The following is a 23,688-nucleotide window of genomic DNA, read 5'->3' on the forward strand; positions in this document are numbered from 1 at the left end:
TTGAAAAGCATCAATTCTTCAATGCTCAGCCTGATACCTTAGAATGCATATTATGGGAGCGGGTCTGGTAGGATCTCTCTATTGTTAACTTCTAACCCTGTTATCCTAAAATGTAAATTGTGGGAGTGGGTCTGGTAAAATTTTCACAAACCTGAGACATTCTTTTGACTTATTGTAATAACTAATTAAAAAAGGATATAGCTCCCTTGCTCACACTAGCGAGGGGGCCACGCTGCGCCCCCTTTCTGATGTCTGTGTCAGAAGCCTTCTCTGCCCCTTATTCACTTTAATAAAACTCTGCTACACAAAAGCTCTGGAGAGATCAAGCCTGGACCCTGGTCCCGAAGCTAAATCTTCTTCTTCGGAGATAGTGAATCCGACATTGTTCACCATCAGCTATCACTAGACACAGCACAGCCCCCAGCTGCCTGACCCCGGGCACCCAGGGCTCTATCGCATCTGTGGAGTCAGTCCAAGACCACACCGCAGGCGCTGCTGAGTAGCCTCAGGAAAGTGCCCAGTGAGCCGCCGGCAGCCTCCCAAGGCAGAGGGAGGCTCTCAAGAAGCCCGGGGGACAGGCTCCCAGGCAGCCTGCGGGAGGCTTCTACCAAGTGAGGGCAGGGGCTGGCCACGAGATGGAACACTGGGTACCAATGGGAGGGGTGGGGGAGGGAAAGGCCGATTCCCCTAGCAAAATAGCATCAGGGACAGAGAACCACATCTTGTATCAGAAAATCTGGTTAAAGACCCAACTCCACCATTTCAAGCCCCTCAGGACCTTGGTTCCTCACACACCAAAAGCACCCAGCACAACACAGAAACGCTAGCTAACGTTTGCTGGCCACCTGCTCCGTGCCAGGCGTGGGCTCCGTGCTCCACGTGCACTGACTCACGTCATCCCCGCAGCAAGCCGAGGCGGTAAGGACCATTATCAACTCCTTTGTACTACAGAGGAACCTGAGGGACAGAGAAGATCAGTTGCTCATCCGAGGTCGTGAAGTTGCTCACTCGTATCTGACTCTTTGCGACCCCATGGACTGCAGCCTACCAGGCTCCTCCGTCCATGGGATTTTCCAGGCAAGAATGCTGGAGTGGGTTGCCATTTCCTTCTCCAGGAGATCTTCCCAACCCAGGGACTGAACTCGGGTCTCCCGCATTGCAGGCAGACACTTTACCGTCTGAGCCACCAGGGAAGTCCTGGTCACGAGGCCAATAAAGCCAACAGGCAGTTTCTGGCTCCTGCCCACCTCAATATAGGAGCTTGACAGCCAGGTGAGAGCAGGACCCAGCTGGGGCACCTTGTCTTCACTCTCACAAAGTTCTCTGCACGCCAGCAGAGGTCCTGTGTGCAAACACACCAAAATGATAAGGGTCACCCTAGAGCTGGCCACTTACTCTGCAAGTTCCCTCCCGCAGCCCCGAGCCTGCCCGCCCCCAAGCCCCTGCCCCAGTCTCTGCGCTGTGCCCACCTGGGGATCCCCTCACCAGGAACCTCTCACTCGGGCCAAGAGCACCCTGCCCTCACCTCCCCCGTCTTCTGCTTTTGCCTCCGCTGCTCCTCATGTCAGAGGGGTCTTCTCTCTGCCACCCCCACCAAGCTCAATAAATGAATGACGTTCTTGGGAGAAGGGCTTCTTTTTCTCCTTTCTGAACTTTTGCTGACACCTGAAACATCACCCTCCACCTATATCTGTAGGTGCGTGTGAAACAATGAGGGGTGCGTCTTCCCATCTCAATTGCAATGGTTCTTGTCTGCATTCTCACAATCACTCAGGTGAGCTGGTCCCTCAGAAACACTTGAGCACTTGTCCCTGGGTGCCACGAGGGGCTTACAAAACGAGGTCAAGCCTAGATCCCCACCCCACGGAAGCTCAGGGGGGAAAAGACTGACAAAACGTGTTTCGGAGGACAGAAGCCAAACCCTAAGACTTCAACACCAGCAAAAAAAAAAAAAAAAAAGACTTCAACACCAGCACAGACACAGCCCCTCACAAAGGCACTTCTGTGCTCCGGCCCCTGACCTCACTTCCTTCGGTTTTTCATCGAGTTTCAGAGTTGGAAAGAATATCATCTGATACAACTATGTTCCAGGACAAGAGACGAAACTGGATCACTTATTGAAATGTATCATAAGGAGACTGGACTTGTCCATGTGTGGTCGGGGAGGGGGGAGGGGTGTGTGTGTGTGTGTGTGTGTGTGTGTGCAACAAAGATAACTGTATCAGTGCAGCTGAGAATTCTCTTATCTTTTCCTAAGTCCCACTGTAACTCCTGCCCCCAAGCTCTCCACCCACCTCAAACCTCCAGCCTCACCTCCCCCACCCGTGAAAGATGACCTCATCTCCCATGTTACTAAGGAAATTCAGCTCCACTCCATCCCTCTTTGTTGAGTCCCTCTCCAAGCCCTCCTCTTTCCGGCTCACCTTATGAAAAGAACATCCAAAGACCTTTCGTAATGTAACTTTAGTCCCAGCTTTACACCTCGGCCCCGCTAGTCACCGGCCTGAATTCCCTCTACCAGTCAGCAAGACTATTCACCATGCACTCCCTCCCTGTGTCTTATGCTTTCCACCACCTGCATCTTTGGCCCAGTTCATTAACTGGTGACCCCCTCCTCCAGCCTCCACCTCCCCCAACCCCACCCATCTCTGAGAACCTAGATGAGGCACCACGGGCTTCAAAAAGCTTCCACCCACCCAAGTGTAATTTCTCTCTCCCCACCCCCCTGCCCATCACCCCCCCTCCCCACAGAACCAGGTATTACAGTGATGGGTGTACCCCCTGATGACCCTAGACTACACGAGCCAGAAGTTTTTACCCATTTTGACTGTAGCTACAACTTCCAGCTCTGTACCTTTTCCCCTAAGTACCAGCTGCTTAGACAACAGACAGAATGAAAAAAAAGAAAGGAAAATGAAGGAAAAGGTGTTGAACCACAGAACTCAATGCTGTCAGAGCCTACAGGGGCCTTAGAGAACTCCTACTCCAAATGAAGAAGCTGTAAGGATGGGTTGGTGGTCAGCACAAAGAACCCGGCCAGGTCCTCCAGCATGGCGCCAAGAGCTCCTGAGACCCAGCGTGGTCAACAGTCTCATAACTTACGCTTGCGTCTGCCCCGTTCAGGGTGCAGAGCTGTCAGCCCAGGCTCGCTCCACAGCAGGGGCCATGCCCAGGAGTAGAAAGAACCAGAGTCTCATCCAGCCGTCAGGGCTCCCCTCCATAAGGAAGGACCAAACGACTTCAACACCCCTCCCTGACGCTCAAGCTCAGGCGCCATCTGCTGGTCAAGATCGGCACTGCGCTTGGACCTGCCGCCCCCAAGGCGGTCAGGAGACCAACGCTGAGACCAACATCAAACCACCCCAGATCCAAGTCACTTTGCAGGCAGCAGCAATGACCCCACCTCCTAGAGCTCCGACTGCTGACTGCTCAACCTGTCGTGCAAGACGTAAGCCTAACATTCAAAATAAAAGGAAAAAAGTAAGCTTCTTTCTGATAATGATAGAAACTCCTAAGGCACAGACTCATAGAAAATTGATTCCTACAGGGTTTCTGCCGAACAGAAGTTCTGCTACATAGGAGATAAAGCGCTGGCCAGAAGCTCAGATGATCTGAGGTCTAATCTCATCCCTCACATGACCCTCCCTTAGCTACGTGGTCCCCCTACTAGCAGCAACCCACCTCCTGAAAGAGGCCAGTCCCTATGCCAGGAATGGGATCCCTTCACCTGCCCTCACGACACTGCGGACTGTCCAGGGATGTGAACTGATCTGACACCAGACGTACCTCACGGAGTCCAGAAGAGCTGCAGCCTCGCCCTCACGCCCCACGCTGGGGACACCCCCTCAGGGCCAGCTCTATCCTCCAGGGACAGGGATCAGTCTGAGCGCGCTAAGGGCTCTGTTCACGAGGCAGACACGGAGCCAGTCAGGGCAGGCTGGGGCACACCAGCCTCCAGCTCCTCTCTGATCACCCCTCTCCTCCTCTCGGTGTGAGATTTAGGGGCAGCCACAAGACCGATCTTTGGGGGCTTCTCTGGTGGCTCAGTGGTAAAGAATCCACCTGCCTATGCAGGAGACACGGGTTCCACCCCTGGGTCGGGAAGATCCGCCTGGAAAACGAAAGGGCAACCCACTTAAGCAGTCTTGCCTGGAAAATTCCACAGACAGAGGAGCCTGGTGGGCTACAGTCCCTGGGGCTGCAAAGAGCGACCAAGCAACTGAACACGTGTGCAGTCTTTGCACTCCAGGTGACCTCAGGGTCCACCCGAGGACTCGGACCTAGAAAGAAGACAGTGACGCATGGAGACTCGGCTTCCTTTAATCACTCCTGGAACCAGGGATGAAATGGAGGATCCCAGGACGGGCGTGACACTCAGGATTAGATGAGCCGGCTCAAACGTCTTCCTGGGGCGGGGGTGGGGGGTGGGGGAGGGCTGCTCCCCAGGAAGCGTCAGAGAAGGGGCTGGGGGAGGAGGGAAGGGCAGAGTGAGTGACTTTCCCCGCCCTGACTCCCCCACAGCCGCCTACTCTGCTTCCCACGTGGCCCCCTCTCCCCTCCCTCCGCCCACGGGCTGAGAAAGCGTGTCACGGGGAACAAATGCCATCTCCCCGGGAGGGAGGGGAGGAAGGGGTGAGGGAAGACTTTGACTGTGTGTCTGTGGGGGCCGGGGTAAGAACCGAGAGGTTTCTGAGCTTCCCAGCCGGGAGGGACGCCCCCTCCGAGCCATGACCTTGACGTTAGTCTCCATCTCTCAGCAGGCTCGAGACCAGCTGTGGGGCAGGAGACACAGGCTGCCACTCTCAGGACGCCTTGGCTGGGGGGTGCCTAGAGAAGGGGCCCTGAAGATGCAGGCAGCGTCTCCCAACCCCAGACACCCTGCGGCCAGCTGGGCGGGCGGGCGCACCATGAGTGCTGACGCCCCGAGCTTCCCATCTCACTCCCCTGGCCTGGAGGAAAGCCGCTGCCCTGCTCTCGCCTCCCCCTCCAGCTGCAAGGGTTAAGCTGCTGCCTTCTCTGCCTGCCTCCGCCCCCACTGGGCAGCCACGGTGCCCAGCAATGGTGCACTTCACACTGCTATTACAGTGACTATTCAGTGTTCATTTGGGGGTGCACCTCAATGCTGGAGGAAGCAGGACGCCAGCCGTCCTGGCAAGAAGCACAGGCACGTGAAGGCTGACCATGCCACTGCCGTCCCCTCGGCCTGCGGCCCCTCCGTCCTCACCCCGCTCTTCCCAGCCTGTGGCCTGCCCCTGACTCAGCCCTAAATCAAGTTTACTCTTCAGGCAATCTTCCACCCCCCTCCCCATCCCCTTGGAGGAGATGTTCCTCCATAGGAAGGGAGTCCACAGAGGTGTCTATGCTCAGAACCATGATACCAAATAAATTCTTGCACTGCTGAGAAAGTTCTAGGACCCACAGCAGATTTCCCAACCTGGGGATCTAGCAAAAGGGACTGAGAATCCCCAGGGAATTTGCCTTTGGAGGCCAGTGGGATTCAATTACAGAACTTGCACAGGACTGGGGAGACAGACTCTTGGAGGGGACAAACAAAACCTTGTGGGCACCAGGACCCAGGAGAAAGGAGCCCTCCTGTGTGATCCAGTCCCCACCCCCTCCCCCAAAGAGTCAGATAATGAGGCCAGGCCAGGCCAGGCTGTCACTGAGGAGTGGGACATCTCCGGAGGGATGCCAGGCACGTGATGCTAGCTCTACATTAAGGGACCGACAGTCAGGGCCAGCTGCACGCAGATCAGCAGAAACGGAACAACTGGGCTCTATGAATCTCTGCCCCAACTCTCCGCCTGGCCCACAGGGGCCTAAGGAAACTGCCACTTATCAGTCATTTGTTCATCAAACAAACACCGGTGTCCCCGATACACCATGTACTATTCTGGAACTGCAGATGGGAATAAAAGGACCACCATGGTGTTCATCCCCAGACTTCACAGTTTGTGGTGAAACCACCTAGACACAACGAACCAACCCATGAGAAGCACAAGCAGAGACAGGAAAGGTGTGCAGAGGGTCAGGGAAGACTTCGAGGGAGAACTGGGATTTGGCAGGACCCCCAGCACCGAGAACAGTGCCCGGCATTTGGCAGACAGACAGACAGACGGGCCAGTGGCCTAGGAACACAAGGAATGAATGACAGGGAGAGGGTGGGGTAAGGGGGTTCCAGGCAGACAAAGACTGTGGCAAGTTGAAAGTGGACAGGGTGGACCTTGAAAGCCCAGCTAAAGATTTTATTTGGGGAAATTGGGAAGTATCAGAGGAAATAAAATAATTTCAGGAAAGACATCGGCTGATCTAGGCTTGACATTAAGATTATTTTGCTCAGAAAAATCCTAGAAGATCCAAAGGATTCTCTAAGAGGAAAATTGCAGGGACTTCCCTGGTGAGCCAGGGTTAAAACTCCATACTTCTAATGCAGAGGGTGTGGGCTGGATCCCTGGTCAGGGAACTAAGATCCCAAATGCTCTGCTTCATAGAAAAAAAAAATTTTTTTTTAATTAAAAAATTAATTACTCCTTGGAAAGAAAGTTATGACCAACTTAGACAGCATATTAAAAAGCAGAGACATTACTTTGCCAACAAAGGTCCGTCTAGTCAAGGCTATGGTTTTTCCAATGCTCATGTATGGATGTGAGAGTTGGACTATAAAGAAAGCTGAGCGCTGAAGAATTGATGCTTTTGAACTGTGGTGTTGGAGAAGACTCATGAGAGTCCCTTGGACTGCAAGGAGATCCATCCTGTCCATCCTAAAGGAGATCCGTCCTGGGTGTTCATTGGAAGGACTGATGTTGAAGCTGAAACTCCAATACTTTGGCCGCCTGATGGGAAGAGCTGACTCATTTGAAAAGACTCTGATGCTGGGAAAGATTGAAGGCAGGAGGAGAAGGGGACGACAGAGGATGAGATGGTTGGATGGCATCACCGACTCGATGGGCATGGGTTTGGGTGGACTCCGGGAGTTGGTGATGGACAGGGAGGCCTGGTGTGCTGCAGTTCATGGGGTTGCAGAGTCAGATGCGACTGAGCAACTGAACTGAACTGAATTAAAAAAGGGAAAAAAGAAATAAAAATAATTTTTTTAAAAAAGGAGAATTTCAGTTTAGTAATAGGTGAAGGGAGAAAAGCTTTACTGAATAGAGTTCTCTTGGGTACCATGAAATTCTAGCACATAGCTTGTAAGGCAGGGCCTGCTCTGTAGATCCCTGCAGATGGCTGCTCCAACCCCTCCCCCTCCCCAGAACCACGATGAGTGGATCAGCCCAGCAAGGGTCCACACCACTGGGCCCACACATCCCGCAGGTCACTGGTGTGAGTCCAAAGTAATGTGACCGGGGCTACGTACAGAACGGCCCTCAGCCCCTTTGTCCAGGGGTGGAATGAAGATCAGGGAATTTTGAGGAGGCAGGCATCAGCCCTTAGGAGGAAGCACTTATTACAATTAGAGATGACTGATAATAGAACAGACCATGTCAGGCAGCCTGTAAGAGAATAAGCTTCCTGTCACTGGAGGTAATCAAGCAGAGGCCCAGAGATGTCCCAGAAGTCACTGTATTGAATGATTAGGATGGCTCACTGATAGAGCAGGGTGCTGGAATCGTGTACTAACAGTCCCCTTGGACGCTTTACCTGATCACTCTAAGCCTCCATCCCTCATCCACAAAATAGGCTTATTGACAGTACGTGTCTCGTAGGTTTGCCATAAGGACTGAGTGAAATAACGTGTAGGAAACAACAGAGCTGTGAGCACACAGTAAACTCTCAATAACTGACAGCAATTATTAGGTTGAAGCATATGAATTGTACTAGGTTACAGGTCGAAAACAGCCTAAACATATCAACTATTGCATATGGTGCAAGTTATACTTTTTACTGAGGGCCACTCAGGTTCCTTCTAACCTCCCTGATTTCACACTGAAAGTTTCTGTGCTCCCCACCTCTGTTGGATCCCCTGGGCCTGGGCCCAAGCTGAGAACTCTGCAGGGTCTTTCTAGAAACACACTGCACAGGAGGGGACCGATCCCTCCTGGCGGAGGCAGGTACCTCTTTGCCCAGGTCCTCGCGGATGACCTGGCGGACTTCCTTCATGCTGCTCTGCGGGGCCTGGCTGTGTAGCACCTTCAGCGTGCTGGTGTACTCCTCCGGCAGCAGGTAGTCCAGAGCCCCCAAGTGCTGGCCCACCTTGATGAACGTGCCCCGGTTGGCACAGCAGAGCTCACAGAGGCGCCTGGCAGAGCGGAGGTGTACCTGCAGGGAGACAGATGGGGCCAGAGAGACGTGAGTGCTTATTGCCCACTGGGCGCTCTTCTCTTCCCCTGCCCGCTCTGCTTGGACACCCTGATTCACCCCCCCAGTGCACACGCACGTCTACACGTGCATACACACACACACACCCCATCACTCACCTCCAGTCTCCTGGTACACACACACACACCCCATCATTCAGCTTCAGTCTCCTGGTATACACACACACGCGTGCGCACACACACACACACACATACCCCCCATCATTCACCTTCAGTCTCCTGGTATACACACACACGCGCGCGCACACACACACACACACACACACACACCATCATTCACCTTCAGTCTCCTGGTATACACACACACGCGCGCGCGCACACACACACACACACATACCCCCCATCATTCACCTTCAGTCTCCTGGTACACACACACACACACACACACACACACACACCCCCCATCATTCACCTTCAGTCTTCTGGTATACACACACACACACACACCCCATCATACCCTTTCAGTCTCCTGGTATACACACACACATATACACACACACACACGCCCCCCCCATCATTCACCTTCAGTCTCCTGGTATACACACACACACACACACACACACCCTCCAGCATTCACCTTCAGTCTCCTGGTATACACACACACACACACACACACACCCTCCAGCATTCACCTTCAGTCTCCTGGTATACACACACACACACACACACACACACACACACACCCCATCATTCACCTTTAGTCTCCTGCTATACACACACACACATACCCCCCATCCACCTTCAGTCTCCTGGTACACACACATACACACACACACACACACACCCCCCCCATCATTCTCCTTCAGTCTCCTGGTATACACACACACACACACACACACACACACACACCCCCCATCATTCACCTTTAGTCTCCTGCTATACACACACACACATACCCCCCATCCACCTTCAGTCTCCTGGTACACACACATGCACACACACACACACACACACCCCATCATTCACCTTCAGTCTTCTGGTATACACACACACACACACACCCCATCATACCCTTTCAGTCTCCTGGTATACACACACACACATACACACACACACACACACCCCATCATTCACCTTCAGTCTCCTGGTACACACACACACACATACCCCCCATCCACCTTCAGTCTCCTGGTATACACACACACACACACACACCCCCCATTCACCTTCAGTCTCCTGGTACACACACACACACACACACACACACACACACACACACCCCATCATTCACCTTCAGTCTCCTGGTACACACACACACACACACACACACACACACACCCCATCATTCACCTTCAGTCTTCTGGTATACACACACACACACACACCCCATCATACCCTTTCAGTCTCCTGGTATACACACACACACATACACACACACACACACACCCCATCATTCACCTTCAGTCTCCTGGTATACACACACACACACACACACACACCCCATCATTCACCTTCAGTCTCCTGGTACACACACACACACCCCATCATTCACCTTCAGTCTCCTGGTATACACACACACACACACACACACACACCCCATCATTCACCTTCAGTCTCCTGGTACACACACACACACACACACACACCCCATCATTCACCTTTAGTCTCCTGCTATACACACACACACACATACCCCCCATCCACCTTCAGTCTCCTGGTACACACACATGCACACACACACACACACACCCCATCATTCACCTTCAGTCTCCTGGTAGCCAGACCAGTCAATCCCAACCTCCAGCTGCAGCCAGCCTCCTGACATGGCCCAAGGCTTCTGATTGCCTTTGCTGCAAAACTTACCTTGTCTGAGTCCCACTCCCACGGAAACAAGCATGTGTAAGGTTCTCAACCAGTTCTAACCCACTTATGATTCATTCAAGGATACGCTAAGTTCACGCATTTGCCACCCACCCCTCAGCCATACTAATGATACTGTCTGTTTGTTTGGAGGTCTACAATTTTCAAAGATGTCGAAGTCATTATTTTTTTTAATCCTTCCAGCAATTTAGGGAGGCAAGTACAGGTATATCTTTAAGGACAAGAAACTCAGATGTTTTGATTATAAAGAAAAAGCTAATAAATGTCAAAGGAAGGTCTAGAAAGCACTTCAGTCCTAGGGCTCCTTAACTCAGCAGACTTTAGCCAGGGATCTCCTGTTAACTGGAAGAAAACTTCACAGTGGGGCATTAGGCACATAGAGTGGGCGGCAGGGCAGGCGGGGCAAGACAGGCAGCCTTAACTCCCAGCCTGAGGCCCACCCATCCCTCCAGAGTGGGAGGTGGCCCCCATCCGCCCCCAGGCTGCACATCCCCAGTCACCACCCCAGCTCAGCTGAGGCTCTTGGAATTTTGATGGTCCCACCTTCCTGGAGCTATAGGTCTTGAGCAGGATGGAGCCAGGGCCACCCACAGAAGTCAAGGGAGGCCAGGGCTCTGTGGGAACCTGGTACCCTCTTCCTCCCATAAGCCAACCAGGAGAGTGAATATTTATGATGGACTTATGCTCTCAAGTGCTACGAAGGATGCTGACATAATTAAGAGCATGTTGGAGGAATAGACCAGGTGAAGAGTTAAATAACAGTAGGCAACAAAGATGGAAGAAAAGTTCAGAGAGTCTACATGATTAGTTGCCAACAGAAAACTGCTACTTTAAGAATTAAAAAGAGGCTGATTCATGTCAATGTATGACAAAAACCACTACAATATAAAAAAAAAAAAAGAATTTAGATTCTGAAAGCAGAGGCAGTTATTTTTCTTCCTCATTTCAAGTATGTTATTTTTATATATAATATTTATCTGAAGAATATATGCTTAAACAAATTCTGATTATTACATAAAGAGGCATTAATGATTGAACTTAGCCCCTAGATGCTGAGTGCTGTATTAACAAATTTTTAGATTTAATAAAAAAAAAAAGAATTAAAAAGAGAATGCTGCAGCCCTAAATACCCTGGTCCCAGCAGCCAGGGAGCCCACCCACGCGCTCCCTCTATAGCAAAGGGATGCCCCGGACCCCAGGCCCGCGCGGGCTGTCCCTAGGCCCTGCCAATCCGCCCGCCCCTGCCACGCGCTGTGACACTGTCTGACCCCATGTCACTTCTCCTGTGTCAGAGGGTCGCTATTAAGCTTGGTCAACAGTGGGGCCTGGGCGGGGGGACACGGCAAGACCACAAGCGGCACAAGAAGGCTCCCTTGCCGTCCCCACTGGGCTGCTTCCAGCTCATCAGCCAGTGGGACCGGGGCTTGGGGGAACCCCTCTGGTGGCACTCGTGGACCAGCCCACCCTCACTACCGAGTGGGCCCCTTCTGTGGACCCACTCAGGCCCCCACGCTCCAGCAAGTGCTCGACTGCCCAGCAGGCAGCTCCAAACGCTAGTTCTAGGTCGTCTTCTCCTACAAATCTCTCTGCCACCGGGCAGGCTGTGACCATGGCCCATGCCTCCTTGTCTCCAGGGCAGCCTGGCACCCCAGATTTGGAGGCCCCCGGCCAAGTCTTCAGGTCTGTTCTTGTTCACCACCCCGAGCCTTAGAGGAAACAGGTGCTTTATGCATTTACTACCTCTTGTCGCCTTAGATTCTTCTTTTACTGCTTTTAGGAGTTAACCACTTTTTCCTAATTAATACATTTTTACATTTAAATTACAAATATGGGGACGTCTCTGGTGGCCCAGTGGCTGAGACTCCAAGATCCCCATGCAAGGGGCCTGGGTTTGATCCCTTGTCAGGGAACCAGATCCCATATAGAGCAACTGAACGATCCCGCATGCTGCAGTTAAGACCCAGCAAAGCCAAATACATAATTATTGGGACTTCCCTAGGTGGTCCAGTGATCGGGATTCTGCCTTCCAATGCAGAGGGACACAGGTTCAGTCCCTGGCCAGGGGTCTAGATCCCACATGCTGCGTAGTGCAGCCAATAATTAAATAAATAAAAATTTTAAATAAATAAATATTTTTTAAATAAAATAAATCACAGGTATGACTAGTCCCTGGCTGATACAATTCCTGCAATTGAATTTGAGTAGATTAGGACTAAAAAGGAGAGCATTTCAGGTCAAGAGAACAACACAACATGCATCTGTGTGTGTGTGTGTGTGTGTGTGTGTGTGTGTGTGTACAACACAACATGCATCTGTGTGTGTGTGTGTGTGTGTGTGTGTGTGTGTGTGTGTGACCTGCTCCACCATTTTCTTTAGACTAGATTCACATCTGCATTTCTCTCAGCCACTGGAAGAACACAGGAAGCATCAGCCTCACGCCAACAAGGCCTCCTCCTAGCAGGGGGCAGAGCCAGGGCCCTGCTGCCTCCCTCCTGTGCCCTGAGCCAGTCCCAGGTAGGGTGTCTCCTGGCACAGAGCAAAGGTCACCTTCACACTGTCTGGGCAATGCAGGGAGCCCCCTCTGGTCACAGAGCCCAGGACGGCTGGTCTACCTCCGACTCACTGGTTACCTGGTGCACCAGCCACTGGGACCAGAGGCCACGTGTGTCCCCTGTAGCCTCTGTGTACCCCAGGGCAAGCCATGCATGAGCCGTAAATGCAGACTGATGACAACCATGGGTCATACGCACACGCAACCATCATCCATGAAACTGAATCAGCATCTACTGCAAAGGACACCCACGTTTCAACCAGCGTCTTAAATAAACACACACACAGAGTCATATGGGGGTGAGGGAGACTCCACTCACCAACAAATGTAAATGCTCCTTGGTCAAAAGACACAAATGCTGAATAACAGAGCAGGCATTCTGATCCCCAGGGTCCCTTTCCAGCTCCAGCTCCTACAGTTCCACTGCCCCTTAGGATCAGAAGGCAGGTCTCATTCAGAATTTCAAGAAACTGCTGGCTAAGTGCAAAGTCCCTCTTTGAGCATTCACCACCTGCTTGCTGGTGACTTGGGACCGAGGACCACCCTTCTCCTGCTCACTGAGCATCTTTGCTTCTGGGATCTGTAGTAATAAATCTTGGGACTCTATTTCCTCCGTGCGGATGTGTGTAAACTGCACCTTCAATCAAAACACCCCAGTGAGTTTCACTTCCCCAGTGGCAGCTTGGAAGCCAAGAGAGCTGTCTACAGACCCCGTGTGGGTGGCTTGTGCCCCCCACTCACCAGGTCATAATCTGCACATTCTTAATTGAATACACCAGCTCTGGCTTCTCAACACACGCTACTGCCCTGAACACCGCACACCCATTTGCTCACTGGCCCCGAGGCCTGCTCTTACCCAGCACCTGGCTTCATGAGCTGGTTGGGTGTGTGTCTCTGCAGCGTGTCCTCACTGCAGAGTGTCCTCACCGCAGAGTTCTCACACTCCCGGTTCCATTCCTGCCAAAACAGGGCAGGAACAGCGGGCACCATCTCTCTGCCCCTCCTCCAACTTCATTTTCACTCCCAGCTCAGTAACTTGCCTTATGATGATCTCACTACCAATAACCTTGGTGTAATGAGCTTTACTCTGCCTCATATTAATTAAAAGCATTGTCATTAGCCAGCTTGGGTTGGGATTTGGGGAGAGGGGGGAGTGGGCAGTATGAGTAGCTAATAAGATCAACTCAGTACTAATTAATTATTGATTGGGAGAGATGGAGCAAAGGCCCAAGGAGGGCAATCCTTGACTCATGCCTAAATCCCCAAGAGTAGGGAAAAAAGGTACCAAAGCCAGCCTGAATCAGTAGGGCTCCCCCATCAGAAATGGGCAATCGGGCAGTGCCTCCAATGGGGTTTCGGGGTTTGAGTGTGAGACACAGAGGAAAGAGACAGACCCACAACAACCCCAGACATCACAGGAAGAGACAGCACAAGACAAGGTCACAGAGACCCTAAAGCACACAAGCCCCTTGACAGATTCTTCCAGTCAAAGACTCAGCACCCAAAGGTAAACGCACTGACATGCAAACAGTGTTATCTCTGGGCAGTGAGATTACAAGAGTACTTTTCTTTATAGGTCTCTCTGTATTTCTCAAATTTCCTAAAACTAATATTTATCATTTCAATAACAGAGGAGAATTTTTTTTTTTAATAATCTCTTCTTCAACATCTTCTGGAAATAGAAGTCCAGCCCCAAATTCTCTACCACACAGACTGGACCAGCTTGGTGCAGAATCCAGCACTATTTCCCCAATTTTGCAGGGTGCTATGATCCACATGTGTGTTTTTCATCATGAAAATGGAATTGCAATTCCCCTTCATCCCCAAGAAATCAAGCCAGGACAGTCTCCAAAGTCTCTTTTCTGGATGTTACCCTTTGCTTTAAGCTTTTACTTAATCAGCAAAGTAAAATTCATCATGTGTGGGAGGGGGGAGGGGAAACAAGTTGCAGTTTATAAAAGTTTTGAAGGAGCTTGACCACAGATTTAATCGTACCCCTTAGCCGTGTCCTCTGTCCCTCCTCTGACTGACTACCTGTCAGGTAGATCCTGGTTAAACTGCAACTCTAAACTTGAAGTTGCTGAAGCCATAATCTTGATGTCATCCTTAATACCTCTTTCCAAACGGGAACTAAAATTACCTTCCGCATCTGAAGTAACAAAAACTGGACATCAGGAAAGGAAGGAGAGTGATTCCTGAGATGCAAGGCAAACACAGTGAACCCATGGTTGCCCCAATTTATAGTATTGGGGGTTTCCAGGCCACAGGGCCGGGAAGGGGGAGCCAGGCAGCACCCAGAAGACTCTGAGTTGGAGACGCAGAGCTGAGAGCCCAGCAAGACCACAGTAACTAGAGTTCATAGGACAGAGTTCTGGAGACTGGAGAGCCATCCGAAGAAAGAACTCTGAGGACCTGCCTAGGGTCTGTCTCACGCATCCGGCTGAGTAACAGTCAGCACACACACACAAGGAAACTACATAAGCCAGAAAGATAACAACCACCAAAGACCAGGGTTAACAGTACCCCGTGTTCACACAAGGCCTATTTCCACTAGCCGGAACAGAAAAATCTCGTAATTCTTGGGGCATTTGTTATGATACCCAGAAGAAGGGAATACCCCAAACTAAACACCATTCCATTCCCAAGCAACAAATACTAAAAGACTCGAGAAAAATCAAACTGTTTCCAAGTAACTTAACTGTGTCCCAGAACAAAGCTCTAGAATATTTACAAAAATACAAATATATCTAGTACCCAAAAAGACAAAATTGCAATGTCTAGCACCTAATAAAATATTTACCAGGTATTCAAAGAAACAGAAAAATACAACACATTATGAGAAAGAAAAAATCAATCATCAAAACCAACTCAAAACTGAAACCTATATTAGTAAAAGAGGACAATTGTTACAACTGTATTTCATATGTTCAAAACGTTAAGCAGAGGCAAGGACAATATTAAAAAAAATGAGATCTGAATGAAACTTCTAGAGACTGTAATTTTTGATATGAAAAATACACTGGATGACACTTTCCTGGTGGTTCAGTGGTTAAGTCTCTGCACTTCCACTGAAGAGGGGTGCAGGTTCTATCCTACATGCCTTGCAACACATCTGCCCCCAAAAAAAATACACTGGGTAGGATAAATGGAAGACTAGACATTGTAGAAGAAAGGTTAGTGCGAGTCCTAGTAATAGAAGCTATTCAAAATGAAACAAAAAAAAAATTTTAATGAAAAGAGCAGCAGTGATCTAATGGGACAACTTAAAGCAATCTTATAAACATTGGAATGTTGGGATCCCCAAAAGAGAGGGCAGGGGGAGAATTGGGGGGAAATACTTAAAGAAATAATAACTGAAAATTTTTTCAAATTTGATTTTTAAAAAATTATAAACCAATAGATCCAAGAATCTCAATAAGCACCAAGCATAAGAAAGGAAGAAAACTGCATAATGAAGTTGTTCAAAGTCAGTGATAAGGAGAAAATCCTGAAAGTACCCAGAGAAGAAAAGACACATTACGGAGAAAGGAACAAAGATAAGACTGACAGCAGATCTCTCGCTGGGAACAATTTAACCAGAAGTTAGTGGAGCAACAACTCTGAAAGCTCTGAAAGAAAACCTAGAATTCTATACCCAGCAAAAACATCTTTTAAAACCAAAGGTAAAATAAAAGCTCTTTAAGACATATAAAAGCTGATAGAATTCATCTCCTTACACTGTAAGAAATTTTAAAAGATATCCTTCAGGCAGAAGGGAAATGGTACCAGAAATAAATACGGGTCTATCAATATATAAAGGAACAAAGAGACAGGAAACAGAAACGTCATAGGTAAACGTACAAGACTTCTTTTTTAGTACATAAAGAGTAATAGTATAACATGAAGTTTATAGCATATGTAAAAGCAAAATGTATTAAAATAGCATAAAGGCTGGAAAGAAAGCAATTAAAGTATATTATTATAAGAATCTTTATGCTACTCTGTGAAGTAGTACAATGTCACTTGTATGTAGACTATGACAAGTTAAAGATGTATGCCATAAACTGATGCAATCACTAAAACAATAAAAAGAATTATATTTCATAAGCCAACAAAGGAGACAAAAATGGAACCATGAAAAAATTCAATCCAAAAGAAGGCATGAGAGAAAACAAATAAAACATAAATAGGATAAGTAGAAAACATGTAACGGGGTGAAAGATGTAAAGCTAACCATATCAATAACCTCATCAAATATAAGTGGTCTAAACACCCAAATTAAAAGCCAGAGATTGTCAAATTGGATTTAAAAAAAAAGATCCAAGTATATGTTATCTGTAAGAAACTGTCCTCTCAATATTAAAACACAAATAGGTAAAATGAAAAGGATGGAAAAGGATATATCATACTAATATCAATTAAAATAAACCTGGAATGACTATGTATGTAACAGACATAGAAACTCTGACTCAAGATGGTCAAATTGGTGACTCAAGATGGTGTCACAGTTGAAGGATACCACTTAAGGAAGAAATATTGCTCTTCCAGAAAACTGAAGATAGGATACCTCCTAATCCCTTCTCTGAAACCAACGTAATGCCAATATCAAAACCAGACAGAAAATACAAGGGGGCGAAAAAAGCTATGTACCAATATTCATAATGAACACAGATGCAAAAATTCTTGTTTTAAAAAAAGTGTTAGCTAACTGAGTCCAATTTATAAATAGGCTCTGTTCTCATTAAAACCTATCATATATTGCACAATTTTGATTTGTCTCCCTACAGGCAACATTAATTTTGATAGTTATCCACCTAACTTTCTCACTTATTTGTTTTCTTTTTATAATTAAGTATTGTATGGGGAAGTCTTTTCAAATTGTATAAACAGTCAGTTCTTTATTGAAATTTCAATTTATTCATTTATTTATATCAGTATGGACTCATTGATTTCTAATTTTTTAAGCGGATCATAATTCATTACTCTCATTGCTTGTTTAACAGCCTTACTGAGATATTTTGACACAATAAACTACACATTTTTAATATGTACAACCTGATATTTTTGACATATGCATACCCTTATGAATCTATCACCATAATCAAGCTAGTTAAACATATCCATCACCCCCAAAAGCTTTAATTTCCCTTTGTAATTCCAGTCCCATCCCTCCATATACCTCTCATCTCCAGAACACCACTTATCTGCTTCTGATCAGTATAGTCTAGAATTTTGTAGAGTTTTATATAAGTGGAATCAAACTCTTTTCTACCTAGCCTTTTTCCCTCAGCACAGTTTTTCTGAGATCCATCATGTTGTTGCATGTTTATTCTTTTTCTCAACAGTTTGTTCTTTTTTTCTTACTGAGTAGTATTCCATTGCATAAATATATTAATATCACAATTTCTTTATTTATTCATCAGCAGACATACATTTGGGTTGCTTTCAGTTTTGAAGCATAAATAAAGCTGTTTTACACATTCATGCTCAAGTCTTTGTGCAGACATGCTTTCATTTCTTATGGGCAAATACTTGGGAATGTAATGGTCAAACTGTATGGCAGGTATATGCTTAATTTTTTAAGAAATTAAACCATTTTCTAAAGTGGTTGTACCATTTTACATTCCCACCAACAGTGTATGAGAGTTCCTCCATATTCTCCCAATGCTTGGCATAATGTCTTTTTCATTTTAGTCATTCTAACAGATGTGCAATTGTATTTCATTATGATTTAAATTTGTATTTCCCTAAGACTAATGATGTTGAAAATCTTTTCACGTGTTTATTTGCCATCTCTGTATCTTCTTTGGTGGAATGTCAATCTTTAGTCCATTTTTAATGAATTGTTTGTTTTCTTATTATTCAGTTATAGGCATTCTGTATACATTCAATATACAATTCCATAACAGACAAAGAAACTCTGACTCAAGATGGTGTCACAGTTGAATGACACCACTTAAGGGAGAAATACTGCTCTTTTTCAAATTTACTTTATCAAATAAATGATTTGCAAATATTTCCTCCCAGTCTGTGCTTGTCTTTCCTCTTAACTTTTTTCCAAAAAAAAAAATTTTTTTTAATTTTAATAAAGTAAAATTTAACACTTTTTCCTTCATGGATCATGCTTTTGGTATTGTATCCCGGAAATCTTTGCATAACCCAAATTACAACTATTTTCCCCTATGTTTCCTTCTAAAAGTGTTCAGTTTTCAGGTTTTACATTTGGTTGTGTGATCTATTTGGAAGCCATTTTTCTACATGGTGTGACACATGGATCAAAGTTCAATTTTGCACATGAATATCTAACTGTTCCAGCACTGTCTGTTGAAAAGACAAACCTTTCTAGACTGAATTGCCTTTTCACCATTGAAAAAAATTCACTGTTCATATTATGTGTGGGTCTATTTCTGGATCATTTAATCTGTTCCATAGCTCATTTTGTCTATCTTTACACTGATACCACACTATTTTGATTACTATACTTTTATAGTAAGTCTTGAAATCAGATAGTTTTAGTCCTCAGTCCTCAACTTTGTTCTCCTTTTTCAGTGTTATTTTCTAGAATTGACTCTAAAACCCTCTGGATTCTTATATAAACTTGAGAATCAGCCTGTCAATTTCTATTTTAAAAGCCTGCTAGGATTTTGATTGGGATAGTTATGAATCTAAGCTCTGGGAGTTGGTGATGGACAGGGAAGCCTGGTGTGCTGCAGTCCATGGGGTTGCAAAGAGTCGGACATGACTGAGCAACTGAACTGAACTGAAATTTATTTGGGGAAAGTAGACTTCTTAACAATACTGAGTCTTCCAACCCACGAACATGATTGCTGTTGTTCAGTCACTAAGTGGTATCTGACTCCTTGCAACCCCTTGGACTTACAGCACTCCAGGCTTCTCTGTCCTATATCATGAACACAATATATTTTTCTCTATTTATTTCTCTCAGCAATGTTTAGATTCATATACATCATTTCAGGAATTCCTCCTAAGTAAATAATCTAGGACATAGGGAAAAACCCTATGAACAGAGACATTCAGCACAGTGCCAATTATAATAGAAAAGCATATATGTAAATAGATGTTGAAGCTGAAGCTTCAGTATTCTGGTCCCCTAATGCTAACAGCCGACTCCCTGGAAGAGTCCCTGATGCTGGGAATGATTGAGGGCAGAAAGAGAAGAGGGTATCAGAGGATGAGATGGCTGGATGGCCTCACCGATGCAACGGACATGAACTTGGTAAACTTTAGGAAATGGTGAGGGACCGGGGTTGGGGGGGGGGGGGGGTGCTGGCATGCTGCAATCCATGGGGTCACAAAGAGTTGGACATGACTAGGCAACTGAACAACAATAAATAGATGCATCCTAAAACTAGAAAAGGGGTTTATTATAGAACAGTCACATAGTTCAGTATTAAGTAGCCATTTTAACAGAAGATCTTGAAGATTATTCTAACAACATGGAAAATGCTAAAGATAGCAGGCAAATGACAGAACAGGAAAGAGTTAGAAAGAAAGCATGTCAAAATCATAATAAGTTTGAGGTGGTGAAATTATATTTTTTTTCTTAAATCTGTAAATTTTTATCACTACTGCTTTAATAAATTTTTTCTATTTTTAATTGATCTATAATTCACACACCATAAATTTCACCACTTTAAAATATACAGTTCAGTGGTTTTTACTACATTCACTAAAGTAGTATAACTATTAATATCATCACTATCTAATTCCAGGACATATAAATTGTTTTATTTTTTAAAATCTTATTATATTTTAGTCACACTTTATATAAATATCTGTCTTGAGTCTTTGAAATAAAAGTCTGTCTTCATTCAGTTTATCAGTATCCATTAATAGCTGATAAAGGTTGTGAGTGCCCAGTGTGTATGAGTTTCCTATTATGTTTTACTAACACTCAAGTTCAGTGAATAATTTCATATTAAAATGAGAATCACACAAGATGCCAAATGACTTGTCAGCACAATGCAAGTACAAATAGGTCCCTGATTTATAATTTTCACATACTCTATAATCATTAGGTTCGGTTTCAATTGTTGATTCACTATATCAGCATATGATACAAGCTGCTGGGAACCCAAGTCTTGTTCATCACACACTCTGTAACAATGGTTGGTCCTCAGCAGTAAATGCACAATCCTTTACACCATTCACATCATCTCACCTGGTCCAGGTGAGAGCCTCAGGTAGATATCATCATTCTCTACACTGCACAGGTGTGGGAACTTCCACCGCTCAAAGGAAGTTAAGGGCCCTGCTAGGGTTACCCAGCCAGTAAATGGGAGATCCAGGGTTTGAGTCACGGTCTTCTGACTCCAAAACCAATCCCTGTCTGCTAGACTTTGCTGCCCCTCCAAACACACTGTTAAACATTCTTCACGAATGAGAAGGAGAAGGTCCAGCTGTCCAGTGCCTGCCATGGGCCCTCAAAGCTGAACTCCCATATGCTCATAGCAACCCCACTCCTACCCCCAGTGATTTCCCACACCCGGCAGGTCTGGGGCCCGGGGAGTCATTCCAGCGAGCCGGCTATTACCAAGATGGGGAACAAACCCACGCGTACACAGGGGCCTGGGAAACAGCAGTCACACAAACCGCAATTGGGGAGCCACTGGAAGCAGGACACAAGAGAGACCCAGGAGGCATAACGGGTCTCACTGCAGACCCTGGACGAGACCCCAGGACTGTACCGTCCCGGGAGGCAGGTCACGGACGGGCAGGACACTGGCCTCGGTGGAAAAAGGGACACAGCCTTCAACAGAAGTGAAAGCGCTAGCCCCTCAGCCGTGTCCAACTCTTTGTGACCCCACAGACTATATATATAGCTCACCAGGCTCCTCTGTCCATGGAATTCTCCAGGCAAGCATACTGGAGTGGGTAGCCATTCCCTTCTCCGGGGGATCTTCCCGAACCAGAGATCAAACCCGGGTCTTCCACGTTGCAGGCAGATTCTTTACACTCTGAGCCACCAGACGGTAACCCTCCAAAAGTCCCCACCGTCCTCCCTATGAAATCCACACTCCTACCAGGCCCATCACGATGCGACCCAGGTGTCCTCCGGCTTCATCTCTTACCCTCCCACTCCCTCCCCCTCCCCAACCACAGGGATCAGTCCTGCGCCAGCCCCTGCCCCCTGCCGCCCCCCACCCCAGCCTTTGCACAGGCAGCTTCACAACCTCTCCCCACCTCTCTCTTTCTCGCCTGTCAAACCCTTTTCAGCCTGGACCCTGGCCTCAGTCCCCGCACGTCTTCCTAGCCCCAGCCCGACCCGTGCTTCCGTCCTCCCTGTCTCCTCTCCCAGACACAGCTGCTGCCCACCAGCCCAGCACCAACAGCAGCAACCAGAGCTTCATCTCCAGCGAGCCTCCCCATCCTCTGATTTTCTAAACCTCCCTTGGGAAAAAAAAAAAAAAAACAACTAAGCTCCAGAGTGGGCTGCAGTTCTGGGCAAGACCACCTGCCCTGGGACCAAACCACGGAAAGCAGGAGGATGCCGCAGACTCGGCCAGGTTGCAGCTGTGCTTGGCTGTGATCCAAGGTGAAAGGCCCAGAGCCACAGAGCTTCCGAATGTCACAGACGATGATGTGACCGTCCTCCAGTGAGGATGGCCTCCTTCCCACGGCCCGCTCCCCCTCATCTCTCTGTAGGGAATGGACGGGCAGACCCTAAGAAGGACTCCATTTGAGCATCCAGGGCAGCGGCTTTTCCTGCACAACCAAGGACAGGACTCACCAACAGCTCACTCAACAGAAGTCACGTGCCCAATCACAACACCCAGAGAGACACCCCACTGCTGCGGCCCCCACTTCCCTACACACTCCAAGGGGAGCCACCAAGCGCTGCTTCCACGAGGAACTGAGCAGGCTACCAAGGGGTGAAATTGAACAAGGCAGTGGGCAGACCATCGTCCTAGAGGATGTCGGCCCAGGCCGGACATCAGGGATGATCACGGACTCCGCCTGGTGCTCAAGGCCTCCCTGGGTCCCCTCAAAGTCACCCAAAGGGACAGCTGGCAAGGGTCTGCATGGCTGGACAAAGACATAAAGAGGACCCCAGCACAATTCTGGGTCTGGACTCTGCCAGGGCCCTGCTTTCTAAGCCCACAGGACAGGCTGGCCTGAGGGGTAGGGGGGCTGGCACAGTTGGGCACTGACATCCAGTCTGCAAACTAGGTTGGCACTTGGGGGGCACACACTGGCTCAGGGGAGCAGGGGTGGTCTGGGGAGATGCTGTCTTGATGTTCTGGTCAGAGGAGAGACCCAGCAAAACAGCCACTGAGGCCCCTTTGGCAGGTGGTCCTTAGGAAACCCCACCAGGCCTCCAGGGGTTTGTCAATGCTCCAAAACAAACTCCTGTGGAGTGTGAAGTGTGACACCCCAAACGTGGACATTTATAGACCCAGCACCATCTCACACTTGGTTGTTAGTACTGTGGGACTTCCCATCACCAAGGACAAATTCCAGGAGGACAGCAAACACAGACAATCCCAGAGCATTCAACAGGGAAGGAAGAGAAGCAGGTGTCTGAGGGGCAACTCCATGGGAGACTGCAGAGCGAGCCGACCATGGGGAGGTTTGTGTCGTATCCAGCAATAATCTAGAAGGACGATCCAATGAACATTTTAATCTCAATACCAATGCTTATTAATATTTACTGTATTTCAGCCCTAATCCAAACACTTTATATGGGCATTGTATCTCATTTAATCCCACAACCACCCTATAAGGTAGGCACAATTATTATCTTCTGTTTCAGAGATGAAAAGGCAATGGCTCAGAAACGTTAAATATCTTGGCCCAGGGTACTCAGCTAAGACCTGAGCCCAGGCAGTCTGGTTGCAAGACCACCTGCTCTTTAACCACAGTGAAAAGCTTCTCAGGATATCTGGATACTCCAAGTGAAAAGGCTTTGAACCTGGATTCATGATACCCGGATCCTGGGCCAATTCTGCCCCTAATTGATCACCCCTACTTAATATAATCCTGAACAAATCATCCTGT

At 47.7% G+C, this 23,688-nt stretch overlaps 1 protein-coding gene across 3 annotated transcripts in view; it reads right to left on the minus strand.

The window, feature by feature from the left end:
• The window catches only part of ADCK1 (aarF domain containing kinase 1), a 127,456-nt gene that overhangs the window by 65,812 nt on the left and 37,956 nt on the right, over window positions 1–23,688 (minus strand). For all 3 annotated transcript variants that reach the window (XM_043920531.1, XM_043920533.1, XM_043920532.1), the window contains one exon: window positions 8,056–8,259. In XM_043920531.1, coding sequence (XP_043776466.1) covers window positions 8,056–8,259 — 204 coding nt within the window. The remainder of the gene's footprint in view (window positions 1–8,055; window positions 8,260–23,688) is intronic.

This window comes from Cervus elaphus, chromosome 12, assembly GCF_910594005.1.
Source record: "Cervus elaphus chromosome 12, mCerEla1.1, whole genome shotgun sequence".
NCBI lineage: Eukaryota > Metazoa > Chordata > Mammalia > Artiodactyla > Cervidae > Cervus > Cervus elaphus.